This window comes from Myxocyprinus asiaticus, chromosome 46 (genome assembly GCF_019703515.2).
Source record: "Myxocyprinus asiaticus isolate MX2 ecotype Aquarium Trade chromosome 46, UBuf_Myxa_2, whole genome shotgun sequence".
In the NCBI taxonomy this organism is placed as follows: Eukaryota; Metazoa; Chordata; class Actinopteri; order Cypriniformes; family Catostomidae; genus Myxocyprinus; species Myxocyprinus asiaticus.
Window position 1 is genome coordinate 30,208,513 of NC_059389.1, and position 19,071 is coordinate 30,227,583.

General features: G+C 40.5%; 1 protein-coding gene and 1 long non-coding RNA gene across 4 annotated transcripts in view; one reads left to right on the forward strand and one right to left on the reverse strand.

Moving 5' to 3' along the window:
- Positions 1–3,919: 3,919 nt before the first annotated feature.
- LOC127435783 (uncharacterized) lies at positions 3,920–18,547 on the reverse strand. Of its 3 annotated transcripts, XR_007896291.1 has the most exons (6): positions 17,746–18,547; positions 16,582–17,473; positions 16,074–16,155; positions 13,645–13,868; positions 11,518–11,613; positions 3,920–5,095 (listed from the first exon to the last, which is right to left on the reverse strand). It is a non-coding gene; the product is annotated as an uncharacterized LOC127435783 (long non-coding RNA). The 3 variants fall into 3 exon arrangements; XR_007896292.1 differs by lacking the exon at positions 11,518–11,613 and having other exon boundaries at positions 13,659–13,868; XR_007896290.1 differs by lacking the exon at positions 11,518–11,613.
- Positions 18,537–19,071, forward strand: part of LOC127435780 (gamma-aminobutyric acid receptor-associated protein-like 2) — a 95,927-nt gene continuing 95,392 nt past the window's right edge. Inside the window, exon 1 of the mRNA XM_051689477.1 lies at positions 18,537–18,585. Within this exon, the coding sequence (XP_051545437.1) occupies positions 18,552–18,585 (34 nt within the window). The 5' untranslated portion in view covers positions 18,537–18,551. The remainder of the gene's footprint in view (positions 18,586–19,071) is intronic.

Below are 19,071 nucleotides of genomic sequence, written 5' to 3' on the forward strand. Positions count from 1 at the left end.
AAACGTTTCATTTTGGTGGCATTGGCCAAATTACTGACACAATAACTACATTTTGAAGCATGAATTAAATGTGTTGGGTGAGTTACTACATTTTGCAGACATGCAATAGAGTTGTGATGTCCCATAAAACAGTTGTGACAATTGCACTTACAGTTTAGAGAATGTTAAGACTGTTTCAAAAAATGAGCCAAAACGATTGAGAACAACTGTAAGATAAGAGTAAGGCGGAGTTAACTTCGTTGCTATGGATAACGTCACATTTTATTTGCGTGCTCTTTTAAATCACCCTCAATTATTGGTAGACAGGGAACCACTATTTGTCATCTAAGACAGACAACGATATATACTGTATATATATATATATACACACACACACTGGCAGCCATAAGTTTGGAATAATGTACAGATTTTGCTATTTCGGAAGGAAATTGGTACTTTAATTCACCAAAGTGGCATTTAACTGATCACAGAGTATAGTCAGGACATTACCGATGTAAAAACAGCACCATCACTATTTGAAAAAAAAAAAAAAAAAAAGAAAAAAAAAAGAAAAAAAAAGTTATTTTTGATCAAATCTAGACAGGCCCCATTTCCAGCAGCCATCACTCCAACACCTTATCCTTGAGTAATCATGATAAATTGATCATTTAGTATTAGAAAATCACTTGCCATTATATCAAACACTGCTGAAAGCTATTTGGTTCATTAAATGAAGCTTAACATTGTCTTTGTGTTTGTTTTTGAGTTGCCACAGTATGCAATAGACTGGCATGTCTTAAGGTCAATATTAGGTCAACAATGCAAAAAAGAAACAGATTTCTCTTGAAACTTGTCAGTCAATCATTGTTTTGAGGGATGAAGGCTATACAATGCTTGAAATTGCCAAAAAAACTGATTTTAAACAAAGGTGTACACTACAGTCTCCAAAGACAAAGGAAAACTGGCTCTAAAAAGGACAGAAAGAGATGTGGAAGACCAGATGTACAACTAAACAAGAGGATAAGTACATCAGAGTCTCTAGTTTGAGAAATAGACACCTCACATGTCCTCAGCTGACAGCTTCATTGAATTCTACCCGCTCAACACCAGTTTCATGTACAACAGTAAAGAGAAGACTCAGGGGTGAAGGACTTATGGGAAGAATTGCAAAGAAAAAGCCACTTTTGAAACAGAAAAACAAAAAGAAAAGGTTAGAGTGGGGAAAGAAACACAGACATTGGACAACAGATAATTGGAAGAGTGTTATGAATCTTAACCCCATTGAGCTTTTGTGGGATCAGCAAGACTATAAGGTGCATGAGAAGTGCCCGACAAGACAGCCACATCTATGGCAAGTGGGGTGAAATGTCCCCCGAGTATCTGGACAAACTGACAGCTAGAATGCCAAGGATCTGCAAAGCTGTCATTGCTGCACATGGAGGATTTTTTTGATGAGAACTCTTTGAAGTAGTTTAGGAAGTTCTGAAAACACATCTGTTTAGCATTTATTCACTGAGCACTGTGCTACACTTATTGATTGCACTGCATCCTTTTATTTCTGTATTCATTTTTATTCATTTGAATCATTTCACTTACTTTTTATTCTTATTTATTGTAAAAATTATTTTATCTTGTATTTTCTTTTAAATTTTTATGTAAAGCACTTTGAATTGCCATTGTGTATTAAATGTGCTACATAAATAACTTGCCTTTCCTTGCCAATTCATGTTGTTAGCCAGAGGGAAACTGGCCCCCACAGTGAGCCTGGTTTCCCCCAATGTTATTTCTTTCTCCATTAACCAACATCTTATGGAGTTTTGTGTTGCTTGCCACAGTCACCCTTTGTCTTGCTCACTAAGGGGCTAAATAATGTTTTGTTTTTTTTTACTTATCTTTTTAAGGCACTATCTATGATCACATCTTTACCAAACTGCGCAATGATTATTCTATATGACATTACAGACATTACAACTTAATTTCCTGTTATTGCATAATTTACTGTAAAGCTGCTTTGAAACTATGCATGTTGTGAAAAACACGATCTTGACTTTACATTGTTGTTGAATAAAAGTATAGTTTTCTTTCAGAAACATTTTAGTGATTCCAAACTTGAACGATAATGTAATACAGTAGCTACATTTGCCAAAATGTGCAAAATACAACCAGAGCACATTGCATGGAATACCATATCCCATGATGCCCTGAGGTCAACTTCAGTTTTTAGTGTGTTGACTGACTGCATCAGAAGAAATATCAAGCATTATTTTTAACCTTTCAATATTCTTCTTAACTCCTTATTAAGATAGAACTGCCAAATTATGTCAGAAAGAGCATTCTGACACAAAAGTCTAATTGTTTTCATATAACTGCATTAGTTAATAACTGGATGCCACTAGCAGAATTTAACATGCAACAAAGTATGTGACTCCAATGTATTATACAGTGTGAATGATTTTAACTCTGCTTGCTTGCAAATCTATTTATCCTTTGTATTTGTATTTGTATCTCTTTTTAATGAAACACTTCATTTTGGCTTGTTTTTAGTTTCTTTTTTTTGTTTTGTTTTGTTAACCAGTCATATGACATGCTTTTGAAAGTGAGATACAGCCTAAATATTACTAGACCTACTGTATGTTAAAAGTACTTGTCTCACTTGTTTTGCCATCTATATGTCTACAAACCAAAATTGTAGTTTTTTAATGTTTGGAACACTTGTGATCGACTATATCAAGTGGTTTTCAATCTCCCAGTCTTTGCAGTACTTTCTGCCATATTTTACCTATTACTGTTGATTATAACTGCTGTTCCTTAACAGACCTACATGCCCTGCACGTTTCCGATGTGGATGCAACTCATCTTATGCTTATCTGGAGCCATCTTCATGTAAGTTCGGCACAGATGCCGCACTTGCAGCCACAAATACCATATAAACAAACATAATTACACAGACTTTTAAACAGTATAGACTAGAGGTGGCATACATTTATTCACACAAGACTTACAATCACAGAAATCAATGTATCATGCGCTCGAATGTAGAAAAAAATAATGACGCCGACTGTAGTGCTGAAAGATGACGCTTTGACGCATTTTGAAAATAGTCCAAACCTGGCAACACAGAGTTATTTGAAGAGTTCAAATTTAAGTTAGGTTAACTCAATTAATTTACAAGAAATATTTGAGAACAGATTTCATTGAAATTTTATATCAAACTTATTTTCATTGTGTGGAACCAATCTCCACAATCAGGGCCAGCCCGTGGGTTTGTTGGCCCTATACGAAATTATGAAATGGGCCCCTCTGTGTGAAAATTGTCAACTTTAAAACATCCATAGAACCATGGCAAATGTGATGAGCAGATTTTTAATAGAAACTACTAAAAAAGAAGCACTACACTGTATATAGCCCGGTAGATGACAAATAACGTGTTCCAATAGCTTTTTTCCCCAACATGAAGATGTTAGGTTAAAATGTACATGCATGCATAAAGGAATATGTGTATTTTAGGTGCTTTGACAGGTCACCATTTTAGCGCCTTATTTTGATCACCTTTCAACTTTTTTTGTAGAAGTACAAATAAACTAGTGTCTCAATTAAAATGAGGTCATGGAAACTGCAAGTATGATAATTACTGGGTAATAGTTTATAATAAGGTTTGCATTAGGTATCATTAATAATGTATAATAAAATTTTCCAGCATTTATTAATCTTGGCTAATGTCAGTTTATGAAAATACAATTGTTTATTGTTTGTTCATGTTAGTTCATATTGCATTAACTAATGTTAAAATGGACTAGTATATGTAGAAATTAACATTAAATAAGATTTTATATTAAATAATTATTAAGTATTGTTCATTGTTAGTTCATGTTAACTAATGTTAACAAATACAACCATAAGTGTTACCCATTAAAGTTACACTAAATAAGAAAATGGTGTTTAAAATAGTTTTAATTGTATAGAACACTGATGACAATGCTTGAAATGTTTATTTACAACAAAATCAATGAAAAAAAAAGTTGGCCAGAATGTGTGCAAAAGTTAATAAAAGTTAAAACACCAGCAAAATAAGGTAACTACAGCAATGTATCATGTACAGTTGAAGTCATAAATTTACATACGCCAAATACATTTAAACTCAGTTTTTCACAATTCCTGACATTTAATCGTAGAAAACATTCCCTTTCTTAGGTCAGTTAGGATCACTACTTTATTTTAAGAATGTGAAATGTCAGAATAATAGTAGAGAGAATGATATATTTCAGCTTTTATTTCTTTCATCACATTCCCAGTGGGTCAGACATTTACATACACTTTGTTAGTATTTGGTAGCATTGCCTTTAAATTGTTTAACTTGGCTCAAACTTTTTGGGTAGACTTCCATAAGCTTCTCACAATAAGTTGCTGGAATTTTGGCCCATTCCTCCAAATTTTCTATCGGATTGAGGTCAGGGTTTTGTGATGGCCACTCCAGTGTCTTGAATTTGTTATCCTTAAGCCATTTTGCCGCAACTTTGGAGGTATGCTTGGGGTCATTGTCCATTTAGAAGACACATTTGTGACCGAGCTTTAACTTACTGGCTGATGTCTTGAGATGTTGCTTCAATATATCCACATAATTTTCCTTCCTCATGATGCCATCTATTTTGTGAAGTGCACCAGTCCCTCCTGCAACAAAGCACCCCCACAACATGATGCTGCCACCCCCATGCTTCAAGGTTGGGATGGTGTTCTTCGGCTTGCAAGCCTCAGCCTTTTCCTCCAAACATAACGATGGTCATTATGGCCAAACAGTTCAATTTTTGTTTCATTAGACCAGAGGACATTTCTTCAAAAAGTAAGATCTTTGTCCCCATGTGCACTTGCAAACTGTAGTCGGGCTTTTTTATGGTGGTTTTGGAGCAGTGGCTTCTTCCTTGCTGAGCAGCCTTTCAGGTTATGTCGATATAGGACTCGTTTTACTGTGGATATAGATACTTGTCTACCTGTTTCCTCCAGCATCTTCACAAGGTCCTTTGCTGTTGTTCTGGGATTCATTTGCACTTTTCGCACCAAACTACGTTCATCACTCTCCCTCACTCTTAGGTCTGGCCCCTTTTATTTCCCCCGCCTCTCACTGCGAACAAAGAAACAGCAATTACCAGCAATTCATCTAAGGTGAAAACCCTTACCGCTTCCTCTCTTCCCAGATGAACGTTCGACCACGCCCTCGCCTCCACATACCCCCACCGCCCGACTCAGGCCGGGGGAACTGTCCAGCCTGCCCACTCCCCCCCCTTTTGGAGAGGAAGTCCAAGACAACCATCTGTATCCCCGGAATATGGACCACCTCGAACTTAAACGGCTGGAGTGCGAGATACCAATGGGTGATCCGGGCATTGGTATCCTTCATGAGGTGGAGCCACTGGAGCGGGGCATGGTCCGAACAGAGGGTGAATGCTTGTTCCAACAAATAGTAGCGGAGAGTGAGGACCACCCTCTTGATGGCCAAGCACTCCTCTATGGTGCTGTACTTCGACTCTCATAGAGAGCTTTCGACTAATGTACAGCACCAGGCGCTCCTCCCCCTCCACCACTTGGGACAGTACCGCACCCAGCCCCCTGTCCGATGCATCTGTCTGCAAAACAAAAGGGAGAGAGAAGTCAGGGGAATGCAGAAGCGGCATGCCACAAAGTGCAGCTTTTACCTGCGTGAACGCTTGTTGGCACGGCTCCATCCACTGGACCGGATCTGGAGCTCCAGATTTTACCGAGATCAGTCTCGCTTTTTAACGAGATCAGTCAGTTGGCTGGTGATGGCCTGAATAATTAGGCACAAACCTTTGATGATAGCCAGCCAGCCCCAGGAACTGACTCATCTCCTTTTGGTCTTGGGTCTCAGACAGGTCACAATTGTTGCAGTTTTATCAATTTGGGGCTGCACCTGACCACGACCCAAGTGGAACCCCCAGATACTGTACCTCCACCTGCCCATTTGTGCAATTCTTCGGGTTTCCTGTGAGCCCCGCTCGTCGCAGCGACCTCAGAACGGCCCCCAGTTGCTGCATGTGCCGCTATCAGTCTCTACTATAAATAATTATATCATCCAAATAGGCAGTGGCATACGCAGCATGCGGTCTGAGGACCCTGTCCATAAAACGCTGAAATGTAGCCGGGGCCCCAAACAAACCGAACGGAAGGGTCACAAATTGGTGTAAACCAAACGGTGTGGAGAAGGCCATTTTTTCACGAGATATTGGGGTTAAGGGAATCTGCCAATATCCCTTTGTTAAATCCAATGTCGAATAAAAGTGAGCCATGCCCAACCGATGGAGCAGTTTGTCAACACAAGGCATTGGATAAGCATCAAATTTCAACACTGTGTTAACTTTCCTATAATCCACACAGAACCAGACCGAGCTATCGCTCTTAGGTACCAGAACCACCAGGCTGGCCCAATCACTGTGGGATTCTTCTATTATCCTCATGTCGAGCATGGCATTTAATTCTTCACATACTACCTGTTTATTGTGTTCGGGTAAGCGGTAGGGATGACTAGGTACCACTACCCCTGGGGTTGTCTTGATGTGGTGTTTTATGAGATTAGTGCGACCTGGGAGAGGCGAGAACATGTCAGAGAAATTATTTTGCAACCTGGCAACATCCGTATGTTGTGACGGCAAGAGGTGGACTCCACAAGGGACTGGGGTGAACTGATTGGCTTTTAGATTTACCGCTGGCACGGGCTCCTCTCTCTCCAGTACTACTGTCGCCAAGGATTCGGGGACCTCCTCTCCATGGTTTTAGTAGGTTGAGGTGGTAAATCTGACATGCCCCTATCCATATGCACTACCTCATAGTCGACTTCCCCAACTCGCTGTGTGACCTTGCCACTTTGCGAGTAATTTCAAGCTCGATGTGGGCAGAAATTCAAGTACTTTATCTACCTGTGCAAACTCCTGTAGCCGAGCACCCCTGTTATACAGCTGGGACTGACATTCTTGCACCTGTAGCAAATTCCCCTGTGACAGTCTCCCCAGTGTGTGGAGATCTGCTCTCAGGTCAGGAACATATTGAATTTCATTTTTGCTCTGGGAAGATCCCTCCTCCCAGTTTTCCTTCATGACGTCTAACACGCTACGGGGCTTACGCCCATATAACAATTAAAACGGGGAAAACCCTGTGGAGGCTTGCGGGGCCTCTCGCACTGCAAATAACAGGGGTTCAAGCCACTTATCCCAGTTCCAAGCATCTTTGTGAATTTCGAATTATATTCTTTAAGGTCTTATAAAATCATTCAACCAGGCCGTCTGTTTGTGGATGAACACGCCTGTCCGAATCGATTTAATACCCAATAATTTTGAGGGGTGCCTTTGCAACATTACATGCGGAGATGTCGCACAGTGGCACTGCTTCCGGATATCACATTGCGTAATCCACCAGGACTAATGCAAAACGATGTCCGCATGCTGTCTGTTGTAATGGCCCGACGAGGTCCATGCCAATTCGTTCGAAAGGAACCTCGATCAACGGGAGGGGGCGCAATGGCGCTTTTGGATCGGCCGACGGATTCACCAGCTGACATTCACAGCATGCCACACACCACCGGTGAACATCCCTGTGAATGCCTGGCCAATAGAAATGGGCCATGAGACGGCTTAGTGATTCCCCCTGTCCCAAGTGACCTGCCATCGGATAATGATGAGCTGCCTGGAATAACATTTCCGACAGTGGTATCAACAACTGGGTTGTATTTTCATTTGTCCAAGTGTCCTGTGTCACTCTATACAACCAATCTTTTATAATTAAAAAATATGGATATATGAGTGCGATGCCTGGCTGGAGACTGATCATCAATCACTTTCACTTGGTCAAACATGTGTTTCAGGGTTTCGTCTCATGACAGCTCTAGCGGGAAATCCCCTACCAGGAATTCCCTAAGGGCAGGGGAGGATGACACCTCCCCTTCCCCAGCCTGATGCGGAGAAGGCCACACCTACCCAACCATCCACACCTACGCTTCACACATCCCACACCGATTTACTTTCTCATAGGACCCATCCACACACAACCCTTTCAATAAAGCTGGCATATTAGTTTCCAAAATTAGTGGATGGGTGAGGTGAGGACTAACCACTGCCTCAATATTATGCATTTGTCCCCAGAATATTACAGTGACGGTCACTATAGGATAATCATTAATATCCCTGTACACACCACACCTTCACCCGATTATTTGCCTCCAATGCCCCGTTTTGAACCAAGCATTGATGAATGGAGTTTTGATTACCTGAATCCACCAAGGCTTGGTATGTACCCCCCTTAATACTCACGGGTATTTGGTATGTCCCTGCCTGATCAGAGGTGGTCTGTGGGGTGTCGAGGATCTGGGTCAAGGCCCCCACCTCCATTACCGGGCACTGCTCTCGAACATGACCCAGCTCCTTGCAACTCCAGCAGACCGGTCCAAGCCTCCCGCCCACACTTATGGCAGTGGACTCCTTCACCTGGGATGAAGAGAGGGTAGAGATGGGGTTTGTGGAAGCAGAGAACCCCCATGACCGGGGAGCCGGTCTTGGGGGAATGTTTCCCCATTTCCAGGGAAATGGAACAGGATGGGGGGGGGGGGGAGCACAGCGGAAGAGACATTAGCGGGGGGAAGGGCATGGGGCGCGCTGGCCCCTGGATATGCTGCCAGATGGTCTTCCGCCAGCTGGATCGCTTCGTCCAGCGACACCGGTCGGTGGCACTGGACCCACTCTGCCATCCCCTTCGGCAATCGGGAGACGAACTGCTCCAACACCACCAGGTTGATGACATCCTCGGCATCGCTGACCTCCTTGGCCAGCACCCACCGCCGGCAGCCGTCACGGAGCTGCTGGTGGTATTCTTCTGGGCTGCGGCCAACCCGTTGCAAGATGGACTTCTTTAGCACCAAGTAGTCCAGGAGGTTGGTAACCGGAAGCTGTTGTACCACGATCTGAGCTTCCTCAGTCAGCAGCGACAGAAGATGGACCACTTACTGTTCCGGCGCCCACTTCAGAGCTTTGGCGGTGTGCCCAAAGAGCTCAAGGTAGTTCTCCGGATCATCTTGAGGCCCCAGCCTGGTGAGCAACACGTGGGGGTGCGCTGCTGCTGGGGGACGGGGAGGCTGCAGCACCCGCCAGTCCTTCTCCTGGGCCCAAAGGAGCACCTCAAAGCGCTGTTGCTGCTCTATCTGAAGCTCCATGAGGGCCTGGTGTTGGTCCTGGTGGATGCTGGCAAGGGACCGGAAGACTTCCTCCAGTGGAGAAGACTCCATGACACCGTATCCTTCTTCCTCTAATCCCAGGTTTCAGCACCAGTGTAACAGGTTGGAGGAATGAGGCAGCAGGAGACGGTGAATCCAACTCAAAGGTAAATTTATTCTTCACACAAAAACATGTTCTCTTGACTGTGTAACGGTAAAGCTTCACACAAAACACTCAAACACTATATATAGTGGGACTGGCAGCGGCCAACAGCTGGGCTCTCTCTCCCTCACTCTGAGGTCTGGCCCCTTTTATTTCCCCCATCTCTCACTGCGAACAAAGAAACAGCATTTACCAGCAATTCATCTCAGGTGAAAACCCTTACCGCTTCCTCTTTCCCCGACGAACGCTAGACCACACCCTTGCCTCCACAATAAGTTATCAGAAACTTACCTGTGTGAAATGTGTGTAGTACCAGAGATTATTTAGCAGAGATGGGCCACTTCTATTAAAATGAATAGGAGAAATTGGAACATCCAACCAAGGAGCTCTGAGTGCCCAACAGTCAATGGATGTAGAAAGAAAGTCCCGCCTTACAGTTAAAAGAGCTAATCACCTTTTAGATACAGACATCACCTGTCAATCAACTCTAGAATGCACATGCTCATTAGCTATACAAGCCGGGAAAATTGTGTTTTTTAGCATAATATGAGGTAAAGAATCACAATTTATGATTACAGTATTGTCAGACTGTAATACTGATTTGAAATATGTTCTTTGATCGTAATCTTGACCAACTGCTTTTGGGATTTTGGTCTCTCTCCATTCAAGTAGATAAGAGCTGCACTGGCATGACTGGAAATATTCCAAAGATGGCCGACAGTGGACTGACTTTCTAGAAAGACTTTGGTTGTACTGTTTGACAGGATCAGGATTAATTATAAACATTCTCATTTTTTACCATGATCGAGTTTCACAACACAAAATAAAGACATCTGCTTATAAAGCAAACATCCATTGAGAATCTATCTAGTCAATTCTAGAGACTGTTGCATGAAAATCCCAAGAGATCAGCAGTTACAGAAATACTCAAACCAGCCCATCTGGCACCAACAATCATGCCACGGTCTGAATCACTTTTTCCCCATTATGATGGTTAATATGAACATTAACTGAAGCTCCTGACCTGTATCTACATGATTTATGCACTGCAGCTACACGACTGGCTAATTAGATAATCGCATGGATGATTGTTGGTGCCAGACAATCTGGTTTGAGTATTTCTGTAACAGGTTATCTCCTGGGATTTTTCACAAACAAAAGTCTCTAGAATTTACTCCGAATAGTGCCAAAAACAAAAAACATCCAGTGAGCGGCAGTTCTCTGGACGGAAATGCCTTGTTGATGAGAGAGGTCAACAGAGAATGGCCAGACTGGTTCGAACTGACAAAGTCAACAGTAACTCAGATAACCACTCTGTACAATTGTGGTGAGAAGAATAGCATCTCAGAATGGCATTCTGAGATGTGGGTTGGCACTGTTTTGGCGGCACGAGGGGGACCTACACACTATTAGAGAGGTGGTTTTAATGTTGTGGCTGATCGTTGTTGTGGAGGTGGGGCATGGTCGAGCGCAGATTTGTGAATGGAGAACGAGGTCGGGAGAGGGCAATGGTAAGGACTCACACCTGCGTGTAATTTCTCAACGAGGGGCTCGAGACAGATAAAGTGGAGACGAGAGCCTCAGAGGAGGAGAGAGACCCAGACCTGTGTGTGTGCATGTTTATGTTGTCTGGAAAAAGATACAGTTGAAGTCAGAAGTTTACATACACATTTGCCAAATACATTTAAACTCAGTTTTTCACAATTCCTGACATTTAATCGTAGAAAACATTCCCTGTCTTAGGTCAGTTAGGATCACTACTTTATTTTAAGAATCTGAAGTGTGAGAATAATAGTAGAATTAGAGAGATTTCTTTCAGCTTTATTTCCTTTATCACATTCCCAGTGGGTCAGAAGTTTACATACACGTTGTTAGCATTTGGTAACATTGCCTTTAAATTGTTTAACTTGGGACAAATGTATTGGGTAGCCTTCCACAAGCTTCTCATAATAAGTTGTTGGAATTTTGGCCCATTCCTCCAGACAGAACTGGTGCAGCTAAGTCAGGTTGAGGTCAGGGCTTTGTGATGGCCACTCCAATACCTTGACTTTGTTGTCCTTAACCCTTTAAAGCCTGAGCCCAAAATTCAGAAAATTCCATTCTGTAAAAGAATATGATATTCATATCCATATTCATATTACATTCATATTCATATAACATCACACACCTGAACTGTATATACCACATTGAAGAGAAGAACTAGGGCTTTCAAATGTTAAGATACATTTCACAAGACCACTCCTCAAATACTCCTTTTGAGCACCTGTAATAATAAATTGAGATTGCAAAAACACTGAAATATACATTTTATGTGTTCAATAAAACACACACTTTATTTAATTTTAACATCAGAATTACACACGAATTACACAGCAAAACATACAAAATCAGACTTTCGAACTATCTTCAGTAAATACATTTTTAATAAAGAGTTGCAGGAACAGAATATATATAAATTCATAAATACTCAATAACTGCAATACCTGTGGAGAGAAGAGAGGGAGAAAAGAGGGGAGGGGGAGGACAACAACACCAGTAAACACAGCCTAACCTAGGCCTCTTTGCGAAATTGGTCACACTCAGCTGAGTGCCAAGATTGAAAACAGTTCCTATCGCAAACCAAGCAAAGTCTTTTGCCATTACATTCCGGTGTGCAACAAGCTACTTTAGTTTTATTTTCAGTCCTACTTTTCCGATAGCATAGCCAACATCTCTTAGAGGACTCTTAAAATTTAGGGACATGGGCTCTGTGGAGTGATGATGAAGGAGGGACTACAGGCTTTAGTGTACGCAAAAGGAAACTTGCGTGAATATCGATACCTCCCAGCTGACGAGCCAGGTTTTCTCTGAAATCTATCTGGATTAAGTTCACCGGTCTATGCTCATCCCCTGGTGCCGCATGAATGTGTTGCCATTCCTTAAAAAATATAAAACTATTGACAACGGCAATGTCTATGAAGTGGAAAAAAAAAAGAGTCTTCTACCACTTCTGAGTTTTTTGTAGGACGTCGTAAGATTTTATCATTTGTTCTGACCTATTAACACCGGCCATGTTTTTTGTTATAATCGCTGATGACAGTGGGCTGGAGGGCTACTTCTTTTGTCCAGTCGCCATCATTTTTTACAAACCTAGTCATTTCGGTTGAGCAATTCACATTGTGGAAATTGGAGAGGCATGTAACTGCACGTGTGTCCTTCCACTGAATTACAAGTATATTCCCCTCAATCCTACACCACCTCATATCCCCACGAGCTGTCTTGCGTTCCCATCTTTTGATGTCTTTAAATTCTGCAGGAAACAGTTTACGATTCACCCTGCATATCCCACAGGCATTAGTTCCCATTTCTAACAACTTAACCATAAGAGCTGGGGACGTGTAAAAGTTGTCAAACCAAACATTGTGGCCCTGGTCTTTGAATGGCTGCAGTAACAATTCAACTACTTTGGTGGCCAAGTCAGTGACACGCCCATCACGACTACCTGTGTAAACATTAAAGTCGAGAGTATACCCCGAATCTGATGTTGCAATTACCCAAAATTTAAAACCCCACCGAATAGGCTTGCCCTTCATGTATTGTTTAAATCGTGACCGAGCATTAGACTTGACCATACGTTCATCTATTGCGAGATTTTGGTTAGGCTGAAAGAGCTGCTGGCATTTTTGTTTGAGGTGGTCCATAAGATAACGCAACTTTATCTTGTACTCCATTGTCAAGATAAAGGCGTTCCTGATTATCCTCTGTGGTAGGGTCTACAACATGTAGAGCTGCTAAAAGAGCCTTGTAGCAGTCACGTGACATAAATCCCCTCACCCACGGGCCCTGAAGTGACTTGGTTCCCCAATGACGATGGGAATCAGGGAGAATTGAAAACCCCATGTAAATGAACAACCCAAGAAATTTGTAAAATTCATCTATTCCATCCAAGCTCCTTGGTAGCTGGAATATGACGGACAGTTTAGGACGAGCTCCCACCCCTGAAAGTTTGTAAAAAACAGCATGAAAAAGTCAATTTCTCACAACATCAATATTGGATGTTGACCGCACAGCCTGACGCATGCTACCTAAGTCAATACTGAATGGACGGCTAGGCTTAAATGGGAGAGGTTTTGGTGCCTGTGAGTCGTTGTCAGAGTACGAGGGATAAGAAACAGAGTCAGGGAAGCGTTTACGCTTTCTAGCTGACTTGGGACCTGTGTGAGAATGGCTAGCCATACCCAAAATAATAAGAGTAACAATATTAGTGTTACTGTGAGTATCAGTCATGTGAGAAATAGAAACAAACAAGACATACACATTCATAAATACCCAGTTGATGGTCTTGACTGGGGATTAGGTTCCATCTCATCCTCCATCTCCTCGTGGTCCGGGTCTTCCTGCAGTAGTTCCTGGTCCAGCAGATCTTCCTTCTGTGTGCTCATGCCCTCATGAGCCAAGTCCTCCTCTGCTATGAACCTAAGCTCATCAGCAGTCAGCTGCCTCCTCCTCTTGAGGGCGCTGAGCAGGGAGCCATAGTCTCTATCCAGAAAAAAAAGTACAACAATTGGTAGCCAGCAGTGTGTTCTTCACAAATCCATACACTGAATAGTCACCACAGGCTTGCTGACTAACCAGAATGTCCAACTGCAGACAGCCCTCTCACATTTGCCTTGTGAACAGGAAGCTACACACAATCTAAAATCATGTCTGTGTGATTGATGGGTAAGGCTATCTGCTAAATTATACAAAGATATCTACCATTTTTTATTACATGGGAAAATCAACAAGCTAGATAACTTATCAAACTAGCAGGCCAGTTTCCAGGCAGGTCTGAACAGTGTAAAAAAAAAAAAAATAATAATAAAAATAAAAAAAAGGTCTGAACAGCGTCTGCTCTCTGCCTCATACAGTATTACTTTAGGCGGATTTTTCACAAGCGACAAAATTGGCAAAAAAAGTTAATGATATTTAGTTAAAAATGCACATAGTATTGCTAGCTAATGTTTATTTAGCAAGTTCCACAGAAACTGCCAAAAAAAGCTTGATATAAAAAAATAAAGAAAAAAACTAGCTAGCGCTACTCCTACAAATGAATGCTTCGTTACTAAAAAGGTTTCACTATCTTCCACAAGCAACTAAATTGGCCAAAAAAAGTTATTGATATTTAGCTAAAAATGTACATATTATTGCTAGCTAATGTTTATTTAGCAAGTTTCACAGAAATGTGCTTAAAAATAGAGGCTAGCTGCCTGTCCGATGAATGCCAACGGTCATGTAATTTTTTCCAGAAATAACTAGCGTTACTCCTACAAATAAATGCTTCGTAACTAAAACGTTTTGACTTTCAATTGACAATACTGACAACACATGTTAAATAACTCAGTTTTCAATTTGAAGCAGTAAGTCCAACACTGGAGGTAAACTCCCGGCGTATCTTCTCTGGCTCTGCTCGGGCAAATGCAGGATGACGCTGATGACGATACATTTATTATTCATGCCAAGTAACCCCTTAACCAATCATTTGTGATTTTAGCTTATATTGTCATGAGTATCTGGCAGTTTTCAGAAATAAAATCGGTGATTGGACGGCGAAGATACTGAGACAGGAACCATGGGAATAACTGTTCCCAAATTTGAATGCTCCGGCTGGTAAGGGTTAAGCCATATTTGTTTCATTAGACCAGAGGACATTTATCCAAAAAGTAAGATCTTTGTCCCCATGTGCACTTGCAAACTGTAGTCTGGCTCTTTTATGGCGGTTTTGGAGCAGTGGCTTCTTCCCTGCTGAGCAGCCTTTCAGGTTATGTCGATATAAGACTCATTTTACTGTGGATATAGATACTTGTCTACCTGTTTCCTCAAGCATCTTCACAAGGTCCTTTGCTGTTGTTCTGGGATTGATTTGCACTTTTCGCACCAAACTACGCTCATCTCTAGGAAACAGAATGCTACTCCTTCCTGATCGGTATGATTCTACGTGGTCCCATGGTGTTTATACTTGCGCACTATTGCTTGCACAGATGAATGTGGTACCTTCAGGCATTTGGAAATTGCTCACAAGGATGAACCTTGTGGAGGTCTACAATTTTTTTCTGAGGTCTTAGCTGATTTCTTTTGATTTTCCCATGATTTCAAGCAAAGGGGCTCTGAGTTTGAAGGTAGGCCTTAAAATACATCCACAGGTACACCTCCAATTGACTCCAATTAGCATATCAGAAGCTAAATTAGGCTTGACATCATTTTATGGAATTTTCCAAGCTGCTTAAAGGCACAGTTAACTTAGTGTATGTAAACTTCTGACTTCAACTGTAGCTGAAAAGTGAAAAGCTAAATTAAATATCCGCTGTGCGCGGTTTTGTTACATTGACTCCCTCTTCCTAATTCCTGTGCTACCAGGGAAGCTACAGGTGTATATGCAAATTTTGATTATATAATCAAGTGTTTTAATTTCAAGTGAGCACATGCACAGATAAATGTGAGTATACAGAAACATGATATATTATATTAACAACTTAATATTTGGAGAATAATCTTGTTTTCAGGTGTGTTTTGTTTCTAAGAAAGAAACCCAATAAATTCAAAATTCAATAAATTAACTTTAAACACTGTTGCACTATTAATCAGTTATCAGTGTTTTCCACCACCTTAATTATCAGTATCTGCAAAATCCAATATCGTTTGACCTCTAATCTCAATATTGTCTTTATGTCAGTCATTGACAAATGTACACATCCATAATCTTACAGTTTCTCTGCTGATTGTGTCCAATGATGTTGATCAGGTCATATGAAATTGCAAATGGCCTGGATCCATTAATCACTGATACCTAGCAATGGAGTACAATTCAATTAAAACAATGTAACAACTGCAAATTCAGCTTCATAATCCATAAAACTAAGACACAAGCCACACACACACAAGTCTTATAATGAATCTTATCAAAAACACATAAAGGCCAACTTGCATAACAAAAGCCTACATTTGTACATAAATTGAGGTCTATTCTATTCAAGATTTATTTCCATTGTCGGTGCTTTTATTTTAGAACTTCCAGTTAACACATATTTGGCAACAGTGCATGACTTTCCAAATCCAAACTGCTACAGCTAGCTCAAAGCTGCATTTCCTGTACTGGAAATGATCTAGATTTCACAACATAAGTTGAAATTCAGGAACTTTTTTTAATTTATTATTCAGGAATAAGAATACAATCAGGAACTTTAGTGCAGCTTGCACTAGGATTGAAACTCACATTATAAGCAGCATGTGAGGAATAGGAGTTTGCTGGCGGAGCCTAAGATCTCCACTGATGAAGAGCTGAGCACCAGGAACAGACGAAGAATGCTGTACAAATGCATCTGCATCACAACAGTAGACAACCTCAGATAGACAGACAGATAGATAGATAAATTAGATTGATAGATAAAATAGACAGACAAATATTTAGGACATTTAGGACCATTTAAAAATGTTTGCGTTGTGACATTATTTTCAGCACACTTAAGCACATTTTACCCCGCCAGTTATTCAGTTAACAGCTTTTTCCACCACCTAGTTATCGTGTCTGCAAAATCCAATATCGTTCGACCTCTAATCCCAACATTGTTTTACTATTACCATATATAATTATTTAAATATTTTATTATTTACAGTTAATTTCTTATTTTATTTCTTTTGATTCTGGAGTAAAATAGGACCAGCACATTTTCTTGACAGGTTTCGAGAGAATCACCCATATCTGTGAAAAATCTCCATGAATATTTATTATTATAAATATCAAGATTATAATCTTAATTCAAGATTATGTCCAAATGATGACATTGTGATTTTAAATGTTGGATACTGTCAAAGAGGTCAGGCATTTGATGCGTTTAAAATGAGTTACTTTTTCATGCTAGGTTAATTTTATATTAGATGTTTATCAAACATATCTAGTCCTAATTGTTCTCACAGCAAAAAAAAAAACAAAAAAAAAAAAACTAAGATTTAATGTATTAAATATATTTGTGAAAAGTGCCATGCTGGTATGAGAAGGTGAGGTGCAGCTGAATACTGAACGTCTGCTTGTGTGGTTTGAGAGGGGTGTTGATCTGGAGATTGAGCAGGCCTGTCTTCCCATCCTGGTTCCTATCCTCTTCCTGCACCTGAGGAATGAATAACCTAACTTTACTAGCTTTAGCATACTTCCCTACATATACATTGCATCATGTACAAACTAAAGGAACAGTTTATGACTTAATCGAGCAGTTTTATACTCTTATGCTCTTTATCTGAACACCTTTTCAGCAGAACCCTGCTCATACAGAGACACTTTATTACATTACGTCTTTAGAAATTGCAAATATATATATATATATATATATATATATATATATATATATATATATATATATATATATATATATAAGAAGCTTACCTTGACTTCTATAAGCCACTAATAGAGGTGAAATATAAGTGAGGCATTAAACCACGAGCACAAACAGCGTGGCTCTCGTGCAAACGCACTTTCTGTGTTTGATTAAAGCGGGATGAGGGTAAACCTCATAGAAAGCCATTATTATTAGAATACACTAAATATAAACCGCCGCCTAACTCACAACTAACTAACACCATTAAACACGTTTATCCGTAATGCATTCAACAAAGACATCAGTACTAAAACAATCACACAAACCCGTTTCGGCTGCTGAAATAACTGCTGCGTGAGTAATAATAACTTGATAAAATCGCCACTTTTTACGAGATTATCAGTCCAACGAACACAAAACACGCGCAGTGATTGTTCCGGTGACGAAGCGTCATCTGTTCACCATAGCAACAGCGCGAGACTTGGCCATGTTCGGAGTGCGTTTAGCCTTGAAAAGGAACTGGGTACGCAATTAATATTAATTATTAACATACAATTCATTTGAATTATAACAACGAAAAAAGCTGAAACCGTTGTGTGACCTTTCCAATAGTAGCTGTGCAATTCCTGCAGACAAATAAAGAAATTCATGCGCGAAATCCCCCAGAATCTAGTGGATGGCACGGCCTCATGGTGATGTCACCACCTGCGGTGGAACCCGATGATACTTCTAGCAGATGACGTCATCACGTCTGTTTGGAGACGAATGTTTTCTGCTGCTAGATTGTTGACGTTTTGAGTTTTAACATTTAATTGCGTTTATATAATTGTATATTGCATTAACATCTCGCTACTTGCGCAACACAACTGCAAAAATGAAATGGATGTTTAAAGAGGACCATTCTCTGGGTAATTCATCCTAAATGTCGTGTTATTATTACTAAAGGCCTGTCAGATATGTCATTATTGATCTGTTTGTCAAACCGCTGTGTGTTCTTACGTTAGCCTTAAAATGAAGAAGATCATTTCTGTTTGTGTGCTTATGTCAGGCATTCTGTTCGTGTTCATACCGATAATATAGTAATCAAACTATTGTTGCTTGTTTACATTTATATGTCAGCGTTTAATTACACTCTCATTGTACTCTGCCACTTTTTTTTAATCAAATATAAAGAGATGCATATAGGCAAACAGATTCAGTAATCTTTAATGTGACTGTGAGATATTCAGATGTTTAATGTTTAGTATCTCATAAAGATGATAGGACTATACTTTGGTAATTGAGCTTTTTTGATAGTGTTATAGTAAACTCAGCAGTGACCAACTACAAAAAGAAACATTTCTTAAATTACCTTATAGGCTCATTAATCCGCCCTTATTTGGCCATTTAGAGAT